Source organism: Ambystoma mexicanum, chromosome 14 (assembly GCF_040938575.1).
Source record: "Ambystoma mexicanum isolate Mex_15411 chromosome 14, UKY_AmexF1_1, whole genome shotgun sequence".
NCBI lineage: Eukaryota > Metazoa > Chordata > Amphibia > Caudata > Ambystomatidae > Ambystoma > Ambystoma mexicanum.
In genome coordinates this window covers 404,120,702-404,138,527 of record NC_090940.1, presented here as the reverse complement: position 1 = coordinate 404,138,527, position 17,826 = coordinate 404,120,702, and the positions used below count along the sequence as shown (strand labels likewise).

Here is a 17,826-nt window from a genome sequence, read left to right as displayed (position 1 = left end):
TCTCTCCACTAATCCAGAGTAGGACTGCAAGACCTATCCTTGGCCTCAAGCCCAGGGACCACATCTCTCCAGCCATGAAATATCTCCACTGGCTCCCGGTGGCTGCAAGGATCAAGTTCAAGACCCTTTGCATTGTCCACAAGGGGGATGCACTACATCCAATGCGCTCTCTCTAAATACCTTCCTTCGCGAGTGCTTCGCTCAGCTACCTCCACTCTTGAAGGATCAGATGCCTCTCCAGGCAGAGATTGGGGGGTAGAGATTTCTCAGCAGGTGCCTCCCTCCCTGCCCCTCTCAAACCTGAGCCAGACCACCTGAAGTTCCGGAAGCACCTCAAAACGTTCCTTTTATCCTCTGCTTTCTCTCCCTCTTCCCTGCTGACCTTCCTTACCTACCGGTTTGCTGCACCGACTAGTTTCTTGGCTACCCTCAGAGTCTCACTGGGTACCAGGCTCCTCCTTGATCAGTCGCCCCTGCACTGCCTCTGGGCCTACCATGCACTTAGGGGCTGTAACTGTGACCTCTACAGTCCCTTGCCTCCAGGCACTTAGCCAGAGCCGCTCCACCCTGGTTGCACATAGAGCAATGCTGCCCTGTTCCCCTTCCCTCTCCTCTGCACCCCCTCCCCCTTGCACCACTTCTCGCACAATCTGAACGACACAAGGCATAGTAACATTTGTCATGTCCTTCCTCTGTCTTCCCTCCCTTGACTTGTCGCACCTAAAAAACGCTTGTGTAGGCACGCGTTATACATGACTTATCATATCATGTATCATAAGGCCGAGCAACCTTAGGAAGTCGAAGACCTAGATGTTGGGCACTCAAATTTGTGGATCATCTGCGAGAGATGATCCACAACTCAGGTGGCAAAGCTTTTCCCCCCGAGGCGGAATCCAGGACTGCTCCATCAAATTGAAGCTTCTGTGAATGTGTCAAGTGGGACTTCTTGAAGTTCAGGGAGAAGCCCAGCTTGTGGAGTAAGTGGCAGGTGTGACTGAGGCGATTCTGAGCCTATTCTGGAAAACAAGCTCTGATCAAACAGTCGTCCATGTAGGGGTAGATGCGATTCTCCTCGCCCCTTAGACTTGCTGCCATCACTTCCATAAGCTTGGTGAAGACACTCGGGCTGAGGTGAGCCCAAATGGCAGAACCCGCAACTGATAATATGAGGACTGCGAACCTCAGGTACTCTGTGCTTATGAATGGGCACATGAAAGTAAGCATCCTAAAGGTCCAATGAAATCCAATCCTGGAGTCGCTGGGTCTGAAGGATCTGCGAAAGAGTTACCATCTTGAACTTGTCCTTCCCGAGAAACTTGTTTAAGCATCTGAAGTCCAAGATGGGTCGCACTCCTCCGTCCTCCTTGGGGATTAGGCAGTAGGGAGAAAACTAAGCTTGGTTTCTTTCCACTCTATTGTACCTTTCTCCAACAGGATGAGAATCTCCTGTTGCAGGAGCGGATCTGGAACCAAGGTAGATCTGGCTTTCGGGGGCAATCTGGGGGTTTCTTTAGAAATGGAAGGCAGCAATTGTAGGATACCGTTTGTAGCACCCATGCATCCAAGTTATGCTACGCCAACTACAGAGATGCTGTGACAGTCTGCCTCCTACCACAGACTTGTGGGTGAGTCTCATTTTGCTGCTCCACTTGCAGCGGAGGGTAATTCTGTGGGCGTTGCACAGGGAGTTCTACATCCTCTGCCTCTGGCTCCACAAACAGCCCTCCTTTGATCCCTTTGTGAGAATGGTCCTCTTCCTTTAGAGAGGGAAGAATAGAAACAAAAAGGGCATCCTCTCCACCCTTGAGCTGAGAGTTTAGTTTATTTGTATAGTGCAGCCCAACCCTTGGGTAGCTGGGCGCATTAAACTTGGAGCACAACATGGGTTACAAATTAGAGCTGAAGCATGTGTTACATATACAAAGTAATTACAAATAACAAGAATAAATAACAATAGGAAGACCAGATTACAGAATGGTCCGAGTCGAAGGACAACACAAAAGTTACAAAGTAGAAAATTAGAGCAGGCATATAACAGGCTATATATATCTGAATGCCGAAATGGCAGGACTGACGGCAAGGGAATAGTATTACTGAGTAAAGAGCAAATCCTTCACCTTGGCTCTGAAGGACCAAAAGGAAGAATCAGCTCTGATGTCAGTGGGGAGCGAGTTCCAGCATTTAGCTGCTAGCAAAGGGAAGCTCACTCCCCCTGCTGTTTTCAGGTTAAACTTGGGAATGTTCAGTTGATGTAAATATGGGGATCTGGTCGGTCTGATGGAGCACTGTCTTGTGAATTTGTCAAGATAGATATTGGGGTGCTGTCTGGGAAAGGCATTTGACAAGGGACTGTAGTTTAATTTGGTCACAAATTGGAAGCCAGTGAGCTTCCTTTCTAAAGGTGGAGATGTGGGCAGAACGAGGTATATTAAGGGAACATCTAAGGGCGTTGTTCTGAAGAACCTGTAATGTGTTCAAATTGTGATTAGAGGAGCCAAGAAAAAGTGTATTGCAGTAATCTAATTTGGAGAGAATCGGTGCCCTCGCCAGGGTGAGGCAGCTGTTAATGGACAAAAAGGGTTTGCATGCATTGATCAGTTTATTAGTGTAAGTAGTGGAGGAAATTGTGGAGTTTATTTGTTTTTTAAGCAAAAGAGTGGAGTCGAAATAGACACCCAGTGTTTTGACTTCTTTGGCGACTTTTATGATGTTGCTGTCAATAGCGATAGACTGGTACCGGGGGTCAAGCTTGTTGAGGCGGGCCTGGGATCCGACAATCAGCAGTTCTGTCTTGTCATTTAAGCAGAGGCTATCAGTGACCACCCAACCCTGGATTTCAAGGTAGACTTAATTTAATTTCACATCATCATTCTCATAGCAACCGGTGAGGGTGATTTGGACCTGGGTGTCATCCGCGTAATTCGTATATGTGACACCCAGATCGCCAAGACGATCAAAGAGGAGCTTGGTAAAGATGATGTAAAGCGTGGGAAAAACACAGGACCCTTGAGGGACTATGCATTGGATAGGGATTGGGTCAGCCGCAGGAGCGAAGACCCTGGTCGTTCTATTGAATCCAGTTAGTGGCATTCTGGGAGAATGCTGCAGCCGAGGAGAGGTGTTTGGTCAGGATTTGATGGTCAACCAGGTCGAAGGCTGCAGACAAGTCCAACAAGAGCAAGATGACCAGCTTGCCCTTGTCTTTAGCTTCATCCATTTGGATTTTTAGGTCCAGGAGGGCTCTTTCCGTCCCATGCCTGGGCCTATAGCCAGATTGTCGCAGACCTAGGAGGTTGTCGTCTTCCAAATGTTGTATCTGGAGGTATGCCACTCTGTCTAGTATCTTCAGGAGAAATGGGACATTCGTAATGGGTCCGTAGTTGATCGGTATATTGGGGTCTAGATTGTTTTTTTTTTTTAGTAGTGGCATGACCCACGCTTCTTTAAGGTTGTTAGGGATTGAGGAATTCTTGAAGGATGAGTTAATCAAGGTGGTAATAAAGGGAGCTAGGTCTTGCCCTGGTTGTCCGATTGCCACCCCTCACGATTTAGCTGCTGCCCTTGAAGCCTTGAGGCTTGCAGCTTTCTCCAAGCTGTTGTACCATCGATGGGCATGGCCAGCAAACGCGCGTGGACATCCACTGTAAAAGACCGACTTTCTGAGCCATGACATGTGTTTTAGCACAGTACTGGCAGCCAGAGATCCAATTACTGAAACCACAGTATCCACACGAGACTGTAAAGATTGCCTCATGGCATCCTTCCCATCTTGGATTAGGTTTAAAAACACATCCCCTTCTTCTCCCTACGGCATATGGTCTGTTGCAAGGGCAGCTACACCCCAAAGATTGTGTGTTTACTTCACAAGACACTTAGAGCATTGGCCGATTTCAGTGCCATGCTTCCTTCACTAAACATTCTCTTTCCCAATGGGAAAGCAGAATGAAAAGGTAACCGCTTTCTTTACTGGACCACTATCTAAAATATCAGTAGGGTCATCCGTTTCCACAATTGCCGTGGGTTTTGACCATCCTAAATATTCAGAAAGTTTACTTATTACTGACCTATAGGAAGGATCAGAATATCCAGCCACCTCTGGGTTCCCAGTTTCAGGAGATGTCTCCCAACTGCTGATCTCTTTTAGTGCCTCTACCAGATTTTGCATTTTAGATTCTGGAGATATAAGCTCTTCTAGGAAGTTGGGTGTTCCAAACTCATACCCAAATGGAGCTCTGTCATCTTCCCCAAAGATGGAACCCATTGACCTGAAGAAATCTGGTCAAGGTAGGTAAGACTTGGCTGACTCAACTACAGGTTTTAAAGCCTTTGAAGGCACAGAATGCCCCAATGTCAAAGGCGCAGAGGGTCTCAACGACTTCGCAGAAGCGTCAGTGTATGAGCCGACTGCTTTGATGGTTTCAAATTGATTATGTACCTCGATGGTTCAGGCGACATACTCGACTGCGTCGACAACTTCAATGAAAGCTTCGAGAATGGAGATGAATGCTTTGAGGAGGAAGACGTTGGTTTCTTATGTGTCGAAGACTCTTTCGACTAGAGCCAAGGAGCCTCTCTCACCGGGCTCTTAGTACGCGCAGGAAGGAGACACATGAGACTCCCTACTGGTCTTCGTAGACGTGGAGGGGTGGCTTGATTTACCAGACTCCTTGAGAGGGGCACTCAGTGGAGCCGGTCTCTGAAAAATGGCAAGCATTTATAAGCAGAAATCTCCCCATTCTGCAGGAGTCAAAGATTGTTTAGGGAAAGACACTATCGGGAGAGGAGGACGGAGTAAACTATGACCTTGAACATCTCTTCTCATTTTTTTTGTGAGAAGACAGCGAGCATCATGATCTCGATCATCTACAATTCTTAGGGGGCTTCTTCTCGGGGGGATACATTTCTGCTTTGTCTCCAGTTACTAGTGTGTAAAGGTAAACCATTTTCAGAAATCCCTCTGCATAGGTTTGGATGCTGCAGAGTATAGAGTCCAGTACAGCATTCAACAAAACTACTTGTACATATGGTTCCATCCATATTTTGTGTCCTTCATACTTTAATTTTCAAGATCATTAATCCTTTAGCCGGTTATCAGCTGTTGTGCTTGAGCTAAAACATGGCGCTGGTACGCAGTGCATTCTTGGGGCCATAATGGATATTTATTCCACGCCTCAGTGAAAAGCTGCATTTGCTTTGCTGAAAGACATGCTTTCAATGTTATTCATTGCTAAGCCTGGTATGCAGCCTCAGTCAAGGACATTCTGCTGGGAAAGCTGGTTTTGTTAGGTCTTGCTATGAGTTATGGAATTGTTTTCTGTGGTGTTTTAGAAGAAGAGGGAAGTTTTGCTCCTTGGGGTTACTGTCGGTTGACCCAGCCGGCAATCAACAGTCACTCAGCAATGCGCAAGCACTAATGCCTGAAGGTTCGAGAAATTGCCACCCCTTTTTGAGGAGGGCATACATGTGGAGCTATCGGAAAGGTCAGGGGAAAACCACACAAAGACCTCAGTCAGAGGGAGGACGCCTTGTCCGACCTTCCTGTGGGCTGTTGTGCTCTCTGCCTGGCTGTTACCGGGGTCTTCCAGCCGCTTCTGGCGAGATGAGGGATTCAGTTACGCCCATGGTGATGTATTTTCTTTTGAATTCTCTGTCCTTTCTGTGATTTATTTCTGTTTTATCACTTGTTGCTTCTAAGCTATGAATAAATAGCCGTATAAGTGCTCATTATTTTGCTGACTGCGTATCTATTTGTGAGTAATTGCCTCATCTACCTGCGTTCAAAGTATTTTCTTGCTCTACAAATGATGATGAATAATTGTCCGTGCACTTTTGGCGAGCAAATCAATCAGCTCAGAAAGGTGTTGGTTGCCACAGGAATCGAGCTTTGGAAACAAAATTGTTGCTCATGCTTCATCCAGATCCATTAGGGTGGGCTGTATGTCCTAGAGACAAACTATTAGTACTTGGTTGCTGCTCAGGATTAAAAGCCTGTATCGTAATCCAGCATAGTTGGCCTGTTTTTGACATCGTACATTTAGACAAACGTGGCTCTAGATTCCACATTGTCAGCTGTAGCTTCCTCCTCAAACACAACCACCTCATAAGGCAACCGAATATAAAAAGGAAAGTGCTTCTCTTACCTGAATTGTGTCCCTTTGTTCAGAGGCTGCATTACAAAAACTGTTTAGCTCTTCCATTAAACTTTCTGTAAGCAGCTGTCAAATAAAGGAAAACCAATTAGGGGAAAAGCCACTCCCAAAGCATCCACCAAGTTGCAAAAATAGCACTTTATCAGGGTTGGTAAAGATGCGTTTGAGAAGCTATCATTCAGAGATCATTGACAACAACAGGCAGATAATTCAATTTAAAGGATAGATACTTCAGGCTGGAATGTGACGCTCAATTTGCAATTAAATAACATCACTGTAAATTGTTCCTCTTTTTTCAATTCCTTCACTTTCCACTTCTGCATCAAAGACTGGCCTGCAAGCCTTTTTGAGACCTCCAAAGCACTACTTTCATGAAATGCCTAACCCAATTTTGGAGAGGATATTGGGAAGCATTCAAGAAGAAAAGAACATCTTTGTAAAGATTACCTGTAAAGGGCATTTTATTCGATCAGTACTGCTACGTCCTCACAGAATACCTGAAATTTGCTGAGAATATAACATCTTCTGGGACACCAAACTATTTCAAGTACCCTCCGTGAGGTACACCATTGAGAAAAGAGAAACTGCAACCTGAATTACACTGAAAGCGCCAAATGTTTTTTGCTACAATTTTAAAGTCTTCTGTGCCAGAGAAAACCAGTATACAGCGGACAAAACTGTTAATAAAGAACAGACATGGTCATCACGCTAATCTTAAAGGCTTCCTCAGTTTGATTTGTTTTAATAAGGCTCAATAACCTACCCCCTAGTCAAGTCAAAGCACTGTACAGTAAGTTAGAAAAGAATAAAGAATTTGCAGAGCATTAAGTGGGTTTTTACAAGTTTTGAAATAACAAAAATGTTGACGTTTTCCAAATGCTGCATGTGTTAACCACCCTCTCAATTCAGAGGTAACCATCTGGCAGCATTCCTAAGGAATACTGCTGAAGAGCCTAGGAGGTGGACTTCACAAATGGAAAGCTAACAATTTTTTTCCTCCACCCCGAAAGGTGGTGATTTTCACCATAGCCCCAAAAGTATTTTCGACTTTTTCCACTGTACGCAAGAGAGGCCAAAAGCTTCCCCAAAATACAGAGAAAAAAAGATTTAAATGGGGCTCTTTCAAGATGGTGAACACGTGGCCCGCTCTTATGCCACCCTCCCACAACCTTGCAGTTGTAATGCATAAAAGGGTCAAAAAATGCCTTGCTGTGTATTGAAAAGTGTTCAGTAGCGTTATGTAGCACTACTGTACATAATGGATGAACAATTATTAAGAAGCAGTAATTGGAACTATTGGAATCCTGCTGGCAGTATTCCACTAAGACTCTTACCACTGTAGTACTGTTGGGGAAGGAAATGAATCCCTCTCACCCACCTAGGCGCTTTAGAGTAAGGCAAATCCCATTACTACACTTGATGTACCATGAGGGCGTGCTAAGAGAACCTGCACGGACAAAATATCATGCAAAATATAAAGACCTTGACTTAGGGTGCGCATTCAAGTAAGCGCCAGCTTTGCAGCTATGGTAGAAACATTCGGCCCTGTATGGCTGCGCGATAAACACTGACTCAACATAGAAAAGCAAACATGCCCAAGCGCTGATGATAGAGAGACCTATGCTGCTAGCGCCCATAGAAACTTTCCTTTGTTCCATAACTGTTGCTAATACATGTTATTCCAAGAAGGACCACAGTGCGCGTTTATCGCAGCCGTTTAGGCTGAAATCAGACCTCCAACCCCCACCCAGCCGACCATGAGTTATGACACCCACAACTGTCCCAGTCCAAGACCCCTGAATTCTGCGATAGCATGTGACCCCAAACCACCAACCATAAACTAAATGGTCATAAAAGATCTAAAAAGAGCACAACTATTGCACCTTATTTCATAATGACAAACTTTGTATTACGAGGTACAGGGCGTAATAAATTGTAGTCCAATGCTGGGTGGAAGCCTTGGGTGCGGATAGTGCGATACTTAAGCCTTCCGCTGTACCAGTCCCTGAGCCTTCTAGGTTCACGCCATGATGGTGGAGTAGCATTTTCTCACATAGTAACTAATTGCAAACTCTACCTTGGTTCCCTGGAGATGAGCCCAGCATACCCCACGTGATGGACAGGGTAGGGACCAATTGCAGCCTGGGGAGCAGGCCGCCCATGTATAGGTACTCCCCCAATCAGCCACACAGGTTTTGTTGTACATGTGTGCGTCGATTATGATGTTTTTACTTATAACATTCTGCTTGCACCATTTTTCGGCAAACGTTGAGTTCTTTGCTGGCATACTTATTTTTTGTGTGATTAAAACGTTATCCTTGCAAGAATCTCTTGGGCTTTTTTCTCTTGGTATTTTTTCCCTAGCGGGTTGTATTTTTTCTGCCCCAAGCATTTGTGGGCGTGTCTTCATTTGGTGACCCCAACATGATCCCAGCGCCCCCCGTACCAGCAGTGGTGTCCAGGCAGCCTCTCGGAAGGGGCCGTGCCCACCTACAGCGACCAGTCCCAAAAACACGTACTTCCCAGTAGCCGTACAGGAGCTGTCTTTGCAGAATTGCTGTTTGCTCTTAGGAGCGGGGCGCGGCTCTGAGGAGAAGTGCAGGCTGGTGGTGGTGTAACCCTGCAATGGAGGAGTATTGTGTAATTTGTGGTATATTTGAGTGCGTGAGTGACATTGTGAAGCGATAGAAGGGCGAGTGCAGGGGGGTGCGAGGGGGGAGAAAAGAACATTTTTTGCATTTTTGGTGGAAGGGAGGGGGTGAAAGTCGTTTTTTTGACAACCTGTAACACTCTGCAGCACATTAGTATAAGTGTAATGGCAGCAGAGGCGCAACCACCCCCACCATGGGAGGAGAAACACAGATCGAGTACATGTGTAAGGCCCTACCGCTATAGACAGACTTGAGAAGTACCATAAGCAGTGGGTAACGGAAACAAGAGGAGGGGCTCCCACAATAAGGGTATGCTACAACATAGGTCTACATTTCTAACAGCAAAATTTAAGGGAAAACAGTTACAAAGACGGAAGGAAATATTAGACCTCTCAAAGATGTTTGAGGATATTGAAGAGTACAAGGGAGAAAACGGATAGGAGCACAACAAAGGTGATTGCACAGGAAGAGGGCGGGGCAGCGACGGAGCACAGAGGGCTATACCCACTGGCATCTTGCCCCATTGTAGGCTATACCAGCCCAAAGTATGTATCCACAGCAGCAACAGCCCCACCGCCCCATGTGTCCACTCTGGACCCCCCAGGACATGCTGATGTCGATAAGATTTAGAGGTGGCACTGGCCTCAGCAAGAGCACAATTGAATAGACTGCGAACAGTGCAAAATGAAGTGAAAGCCGACAGACAGGAAGAACAGGCACCAGACAGAAGGAGATTTCCTATTCAGAATAGACAATACGCCCATAAAAAACATACATGGAGGGAGGGAGAGGGAAGTAAACGGGATGACAGCCTAGGATACGACTATGCTAACGGATGGTGTACATTCAATGACTTTGAGGATGACGCAGATGAGGAGGCAGAACAGGCACCCGAACAGACTCTCAGGGTGGAATATTTAAAGGATGGAAGGTTAAGGAGTAGGTTCGGCCGGATGGTGGTCGCAATGGAAGAGTGAAAAACGAGTGAGGGTGCAAAGTGCGACTGCAAATGCCTCACACATAAGGGGACTCCCGAACCCTTACGGCGGGCGCAGGTAAATAGATCTATGCATTTGAAAAGCAGATAGCGGGGGTGCCCCTAGCAGTCGAAGACATCAAAAGCCTATTAGTAGCTATCAGAGATCAGGCTACTGATGTGTGGGTAAAAGCAGGTTACCCAGGAATAATCCTGGAAGTGCAGAAGGCAATAGACAAAATTGTGAGGGTCGAGGCGAAGGGATGGCCTGAAATATAGAGCATAATAGCATTGCAGATGAAAAAAAGAATCTGATAGGAACCAGACTCAGAGGTGACTAGCTTAAGAAGCAAAACATGTACAAAACAAATTAGCTGAAGTAGCTGTGGAGCAGTCACATTTGATGCCACCACAAATGGAAGTGGCAGGGTACATCCTTAATTCCGAGAATGCCGGAGTAGCAGTGGTGTGGTCAGAAGGAGGACAAGGACAGTGGGACGGGAACACACAATTCTATGGCCCGCAGTGGCAAGGAGGGCAACAGCGAGTAAGAGGTGGGTTCCGGGCATCAATGGGAGGGGGATTTGGAGGAATGGGGCCCAGAGGGGGGAGAATGGGGCCATCACAATTTTGGAACTGTGGAAAATGGGGACATTTTTCAATAGAGTGTAGAAGCAGACAGGGAATGGCATCTAGTTACGGTCAACAGAATTATGGTACGCCTCCTCAAGGGGCGCCCCAAAAACCGACCCCCAAAATGACCTTGATACCCCATATGAAATACACAAAGCATATACGCAGTTGGCCCCGCAGATACCAGGCTCTCCCCCACAGCAGCAACAGTAAACGATGCAACACTATATGCCCCACAACAACTTGCAGCAGACAGGAAACATGAACCCCTTTAATGGAGCGTAGAGTGGTACAGTCGCACTGTTTCAAGGCGCAAGAGTGGTGGGGGGAAACCTTCTCATTTCTGGGGACTAATACATACGCCGATTAGGACAGTCCAGAGAGAGCACTTGCGTGTCTGGTCCTGTCGATGACCAACAACCCAGAAGAGGAACCCTTGGTGGGGGCAGAGATAGGATGGTTGATTCAGGCGCTGAGAAATCATGCATCAGTGAAGGGAACTCCCCGTTATCTGGTAGAACTCTCGACACGCAGGGGATTCTCTGGGACTATTTCTATGGTTCCATATACTAAAGATTTGGATGTAGAGTTAGGGGGATGGTGGTGCCAGCGCCCCTATTGTATTCTGAAAGCTCTCCTGTCAACTTGCTCAGCAGGGATCTGCTTTGCAAGTTGAACATGACGATCTCATTTACTAATCACATATTGTCTGCGCCACAGCAGGGATGTGAACAATGAGAGTGATGGTCATAAAACGCACCATAGCACGTAATGTATTAGTGCGAGGCATACCTGTCGATCCAGACATGTTCATCTACGGCATAACAGTACTCATAGAAGCAATGCCACAAATTGTCAAAGCCTGCCGGAGAGTGCCAACCGATTTCATTTTCTGCTCTGTGGTGTCCCCAGAATTGGCAGCAGGTACAATATTGTCCCTAGACTAAAAAGGGTTGCTAATATCTGTGAAGAGAGTTGTTGTCCTTGGAACAGACAAACAAGGGTGCCAGTGGTGTACTGTATTGTGTGCATCGATCCCACCATACCCATCAAAGAAGTAACAGATGCAGAACTTTTTGAAGACAAGCACGGGGAGATAGTACTGAAAAATGTGCATACCCTGCGAGAACATGGTTCAGTACAGAAGAGGGCCGTGCCCCCTGATGGATGTTGTCGCACCACCTGGCTTCATCGAAATTGACTTGGAGTATGTGCCCACATAATTATGGACAACCATCCCACATGACGTAGGGCTCCTAAAGGAAGTAACCCCAGTACACATTACACTAAAGATTGGAGCAGTATTACCCTGAGTAAAACAATACCCATTATCAAGGGAAGCAGAAGTGGGAATAAAAGAAACAATAAAGGCCCTGCTTCACCAAGGGATATTTGTATTTTGTTTATTTATATAGCGCGCCTGGCCCAAAGGCATCTGGGTGCATATTAGTGCCCTCTGTCTCACCATGCAATACACACAATATACCCTGTCAAAAATGCCACAAGGGGCAACTGGAGAATGATCCAGGATCTCTGCCCTCTAAATGATGTAGTACAGAAAGGATTTCCTGTAGTTCCGAACCCTGCCACCATTGTGTGTAGTATCCCTTGTGAGAGACCAGAGGGTGTCTCACCTGCTAGTCCCCGGGGATCGATCGATCGATCGATCGCTCTCTCTCTCTCTCTCTGGTGGCCAGAGCATGGCCATTGCCTTTGGATCCAGACCCTGGGGGTGGACCACTGCTGGAGGATCACCTGGAGGGGGGGGGGGTCTTTGCAGAGTGGGGGTGATACAGCCAATGGTGAGATGCGGTATTCCCCTCTTTTTTGTGCATCTACCCCATCCCATTTCGTAGGATTTTCTGAAGTCCTAACCACCCCAGGCACCCTTTTTACACAAACACTGGGCCGAGGAAGAGGGTGACAGAGTAACCAGACTAACTCTCTCACATCGTACTGCGCATGTCCCGTTAATCGGGTCAGGCAAAGTCAGGAACTTTACACTAAGTGCATACAACTGATACTAGTTAGCTCTCCTCACATGAATAAAAAGCAACACCTAAAGACACACTCTGAGCAAGGCGGAACACGAGTACGAGCAGAACTTCTGGGACCAAGGCAGACCTACTGGAGAAGAGCAACAGACCAAGGGACGAGAGCAGCAGGATGAAAACCCCAAGGATTCCCTACTGGAGGTTGTTGCTTACGACAGTCCGCGAAAGACAAGTGGAGAAGGCCAGATCCCACAGGTGAAGATTGCATTGTGTTTCAAGGATGCCAGAAACCCTCCTGGGTGAACGGCAGAGTTGGGGAGGTGAGGCCAAGCCTGTGCTACTAACCTTGACTCGTGAAATTGGAAATGGCAAAACAAGAAAGAAGCAGACACATTCGGTGAGTTGGCAAGCGACCTGAGAGACCGGTGTATGTTAAACCGAATGAAGTGGCAACATTATATCATGAGTGAATGCTGCACGCGTGTGGATGAGATGCGAAGAAAGGCAGACCTGTGAAGGAACTTTGAAGTAAAAGGCAGCCGGGAGATCAGCGATCCTAAGTAACGGATTGGTCCGGCGAAAGGAAGTAGCCCATTCGAACATCGTTTGAAGTTGTAAAGTGAACAAACCGCAAAGTGAATTAAGCGAGAGTAAACGTGAGCATTGAGTTGAGTGGTCCTGTGGTGGTCTGTAAAGAGAGCCATGCGCATTTGAAAGTCTTCGACATACGAAAGGGGTCTGAGCCCAATTGAGGGAGACCCAAAGTACAATAAGCTTGGGAAGGGTGTCCCGGCAAGTTTGTGTTAAACTGTGATGTGAGGTCTGAGCCCAGCAGAGGGGGACCTTTATGATACGAATGGCATTTACAACTCGCCTATACACAAATGGTTCAAGGCGCGACTTTGTGAACTTTACGTTGGGAATGCAATTTTGAAAGTCAAGAAAGAGACTTTAACGTGGAAGGCTAGGCGGGCCTCAATCCATGCTTTGGAACTGCTTTGAGTGTTAGAAACCGAGCCAGAGTGCTTTCTCCTGCCTACAAGGACAGCCTTACTCTGAGGTTCAACTTGAGGAGGAAAACTGGTTTAACTGCCTTTATACTTTAGAACACCAATTTTTCCTTTGCATACATTTCTCCTTTTTACACTTTTTTAGGGCAGGCACTAGGTTTTTTTATTTTTTTTATTTACATGTTTATTAATTTTAAATATAATACAACATAAGATATACAGCCAATACATGAACATAAAACATAAAATCCAGGATCATCACATTTATGAATATACATTCCCTATAGAGAGGAAAAATTACGGATTAAACCAGGAAGAAAATAGTCTTACAAAATCCAAAAATCTGTCCCAGATTTGATCAAACAAGTTCATTTTCTTATCCCTGTATAGAATCAATCTCTCCATTCTGGATATTTGTCTCAGATCATCCATCCATTCTGATATTGTCGGTCTGTCATCACTTTTCCATTTCCTCAGTATAACTTTTTTGCCAGAATTTGACGCCCTGAAAAACCAACATTTCTGCGGCAAAGAGAGATCATCCACCATGTCATCTTCACCCAAAATTACAGTCGTATAATTAAAGTCCAGATGTGTCAGAAGAACTTCATTCATCCTCGTAGTGATCCTACTCCAGAAAGATCTTGGCTCATAATAATCCCATATCATATGTTCAAAAGAGCCATTAGCATGTTTGCACCTCCAACAGGCACTTGAATCTGCCAAACCTCTTGGATCTGTCTAGGTTTTGTAAGCATAGGCCATTTTGATTCGACAGACTCCACTAGGACTGTTTTGTTTATCGTTTGATGGTTGAGATTACTCCCATCTTAGTTATAGGGCAAAATAGGAGTTTCTCCTACCAACATTTTCAATAAAGGTTTTACAAATTGTATCCATTGTGTCAGTGTCATACTTGTGATACCATGCCTTCCCTACACCCTACTGAAGTAACCCACTTCACATTGGTTGATTTAAAGAATGCCTTCTTTTACTTTCCTTTGCATCCTAACTCAATAACCTCACTGCCTTCACCCATGGCAGGAAGCATTATAAACACACTGGTTTGCCCCAACGGTACTCCTAAAGACCAAGCATATGCAACAGAATATTACACGTAACATTCATGTGCCCAGCACAGTCATCCAGTACGAGCAAGACTGTCGTAAAGATTCCATTATCCTTCTACAACTCTTAGCCCACAAGGGGTACAAGGTCGACAAGGCCAAACTCCACTATTGCCAACTTAAGGTACTGTACTTGGGCCAGTTGATAACAGCGAACAGCAAAAGAATAATCTCTGACAGAGCAGCATCCATGCGTGCCACGCCCAGACCTGTGACAGTGAAGGACATGCAAAAGTTCCTAGGGTTCTGCAATTACTGTAGAGCATGGATTCTAGATCATGCAGCGTACACAAGGCCACTACTACAGGGTCTCAAAGAAGCAAAGAAAGGATGTCAAACTTGAATGGACAGCAGACATGGTACATTTCAATGATTTAAAAGAAGGGATATGCACACACCCAGACTATACAGACACATTTTACATATTTCGCATTTTAACAGCACACTCATAACTGCCCTATTGACCCAGAAAAACACAATGGGCCACAAGCCATTGGCCTATTGGAGCGGTACGCTTGACTTAGTTACGCGAGAGCAATTTGCATGCAAACAAGCACTTTCTGCAGCTGCCTTCGCAATAGAAAAAAGCTCACAATTGACATTGGGTGCTCAGTAACTCTGTACATTGAGCATTCCGTTTGACATTTTAGAAAGGACTAAATCCACCCTAACTACACGGAGACCATCGGCATACAAGATTATCATCTCAAACCCAAACATGTCGTGCGACGTAAAACAGTAAATTCCGCCACTTTCTTAACAAAAGTGCACAAACAAGGACTTGCAACAACACAACTGTGCTGCGTATGAAGGGGAGGAAGATGACATCCCCAAAGCAAAAGACAGCCCATTACAAGAAGGGGAAGTACTCTGTTGACGGTTCAGTGACAATTAACCAGGACACAGGACAAAGACATACGGGCACAGCAGTTGTGCGATTTTGAGGGAGGAGAATATGAGACACTAGTGAAGGGATTACGCATGCACTATTCAGAACAGGCAGGAGAGCTCGTAGCGCTTATCGAGGCGCTGCATGCATCACAAGGATGCCACATGACCATTTATTCTGACTCACGATACGTCACTGAAACAGTGCATGCCGGGTTGTCACGATGGAAAAGAAGAGGGTTCCGTAGAGCAGACAGTTCCCCAGTGCAACACGCGGCACTACCAGATACACTGATTTTCACTCTGTCACAACCCTCTGTGGGAACGGTCATTAAATGTGCCGCCCACACCGATGAAATTTCATTAGGGTACGCTGCGTCCGAAATGGCAGCCGATCTACCAGTCACAGTATTTTCATACGTCATAACTATACCATCACATGAACGAAAAAACACGCCATTGCCCGTTACACAGCTCATCGAGTTACATAGCAAAGCACCAAATGCAGAGAAAGAATTATGGTCAAATAGAGGTTGTAGACAGTCCCTTACAGACTTACTGTGGAGACAAGAATCCACTCTCAAAGCAGTTTTGCCTGTCGAGCTCCTGACAAATCGCATTTGAACAGCTGCACCACCTGTCGCATAGCTCCAAACTGCACATTTGCATCAGACATACAGGAAGATTGGTTTATACCAAACCTTCAAGATCACCTCGCAAACATGATCATGCACTGCACCACCTGCTAAACTTTCAGCACTGGCATGACGCTCTGAACAATACAAGGAACTATAACTCGCTCCATTGGGTAGTTCCATGAGCTACAAATAAGACTATGCATACATTTGGGAAATATGCGATGGTTCACGATATTTAATAGTTGTAGTATACCCTTTTTCGTGATGGATTGTGGCTGGAACTTGTGCACATCAGGATGCCAAAGACGCTGCTAAATTTTTACTGTGCAAGGTTTGCCCTCGATTGGGTGTGTGCGATGTACTAAATTCCGACAACGGCACCCCCAAACAAATGGCCTCCTTAAAAGCAAACTCTCCAAGCTCTGCACCACCTTAAGGAAGAATTGGGTGCACCGCCTGCCCCTGCCTCTGTTCAGTTTACGCACTCAACCAAGTAAAGACCATCACTTTTCACCCCATGAAATAGTAACTGGCATAGGGCTGCAGCGGTTACTTACCAAAAATGACACGTGCAATTAATTAAGTCTACCGACAGATTGCCCCACCCCACCTTGAGGGTACAAGGAGCAATGCAGAGCAACCTACCACAGACACCACACCCACCCACCCGCTGCTGCCAGAGAGCTAATATATGTCAAAACCTTCCGACGTAAGTGGAACAACCCTAGATTCCACAGCCTGGTGTTTTCCACCCCTCTCACAGTAAAAGTGAAAGGGCTTTGGCATTGGAGTCACCTCTCTGATATTTGTAGGGCACCCCCAGATACCTCACCAGCACCATAAACTACCACTATACCTAACCTAAAAATAATGACCTCAAAAGTAATAACATTATTACATGCCCCAGATCATTAACATGCATTGCTGCTAAAGTCTTAAGCATTTAATTAAAAGCAAATCTCTGTCTTCCAGCCCCATTTTTGTTTCCTCTAGAGGAGTGTACGAAATGGAACACTCAAGTTCACGATTCATCGTAGGTTATGAAAGTAGACAAATACACTTTCATATATTCCTACACCGGTCGCCTACACTTAGTGCTCTCCTGTTCACTATATTGATGTTTATGTTAGGAATTTATTGGGGTACATCTTTTCTCTGGGCAAACCATCTAAAAGAGGGGGGGGACATAAAGGGCAGTGCACTGCTAAACAGAACAAGTAACTCACTGTACATATGTAGAATATTTCTCAGATGAGCAATAACAGTGTCAACACAAAAGCACATATACCTGGCCGAATTAGTGTGGGCATGAGCAAAGTGTTAAAAATCTTATTTCCAACCATTTTTAGAAAGAAAATGTGTAACACAAATATTAGTAGCAATGTTAGCAGTAGAACACGAACAAAGATATATATCACGGCATGATAGAATGAGAAGGCACGCACGTAGGGCCAAATATGATGCATACCACAGCCTAGGCCTGGATGCTTTTGAAGATTAGACATCCCAAGCACTCCACCAGCTGGTACACTGACATGAGCGCGGTGGGCAGACAAACACATGGCAGCTGCTATGTATGCTCATTAATACTGCACGCATCGGGGGCACCCAAGGTTGTAGTACCACATGAAGTTCCAATTATAGAGGCACAATGCCCGTTTCATCTTGCGCTATGTAGGAAGAAAGGCACCTGCCAGGCACACAGCGTGCGATTAGAGCTTGTAGATCCAGATGCCCTGCCATGCAAAAAGAACCCAAGA

The 17,826-nt window shown here is 45.8% G+C and overlaps 1 protein-coding gene across 3 annotated transcripts in view; it reads right to left on the bottom strand.

Moving 5' to 3' along the window:
- The window catches only part of KNSTRN (kinetochore localized astrin (SPAG5) binding protein), a 566,595-nt gene that overhangs the window by 97,759 nt on the left and 451,010 nt on the right, over window positions 1-17,826 (bottom strand). For all 3 annotated transcript variants that reach the window (XM_069637536.1, XM_069637534.1, XM_069637535.1), the window contains exon 8: window positions 6,141-6,215. In XM_069637536.1, coding sequence (XP_069493637.1) covers window positions 6,141-6,215 — 75 coding nt within the window. The remainder of the gene's footprint in view (window positions 1-6,140; window positions 6,216-17,826) is intronic.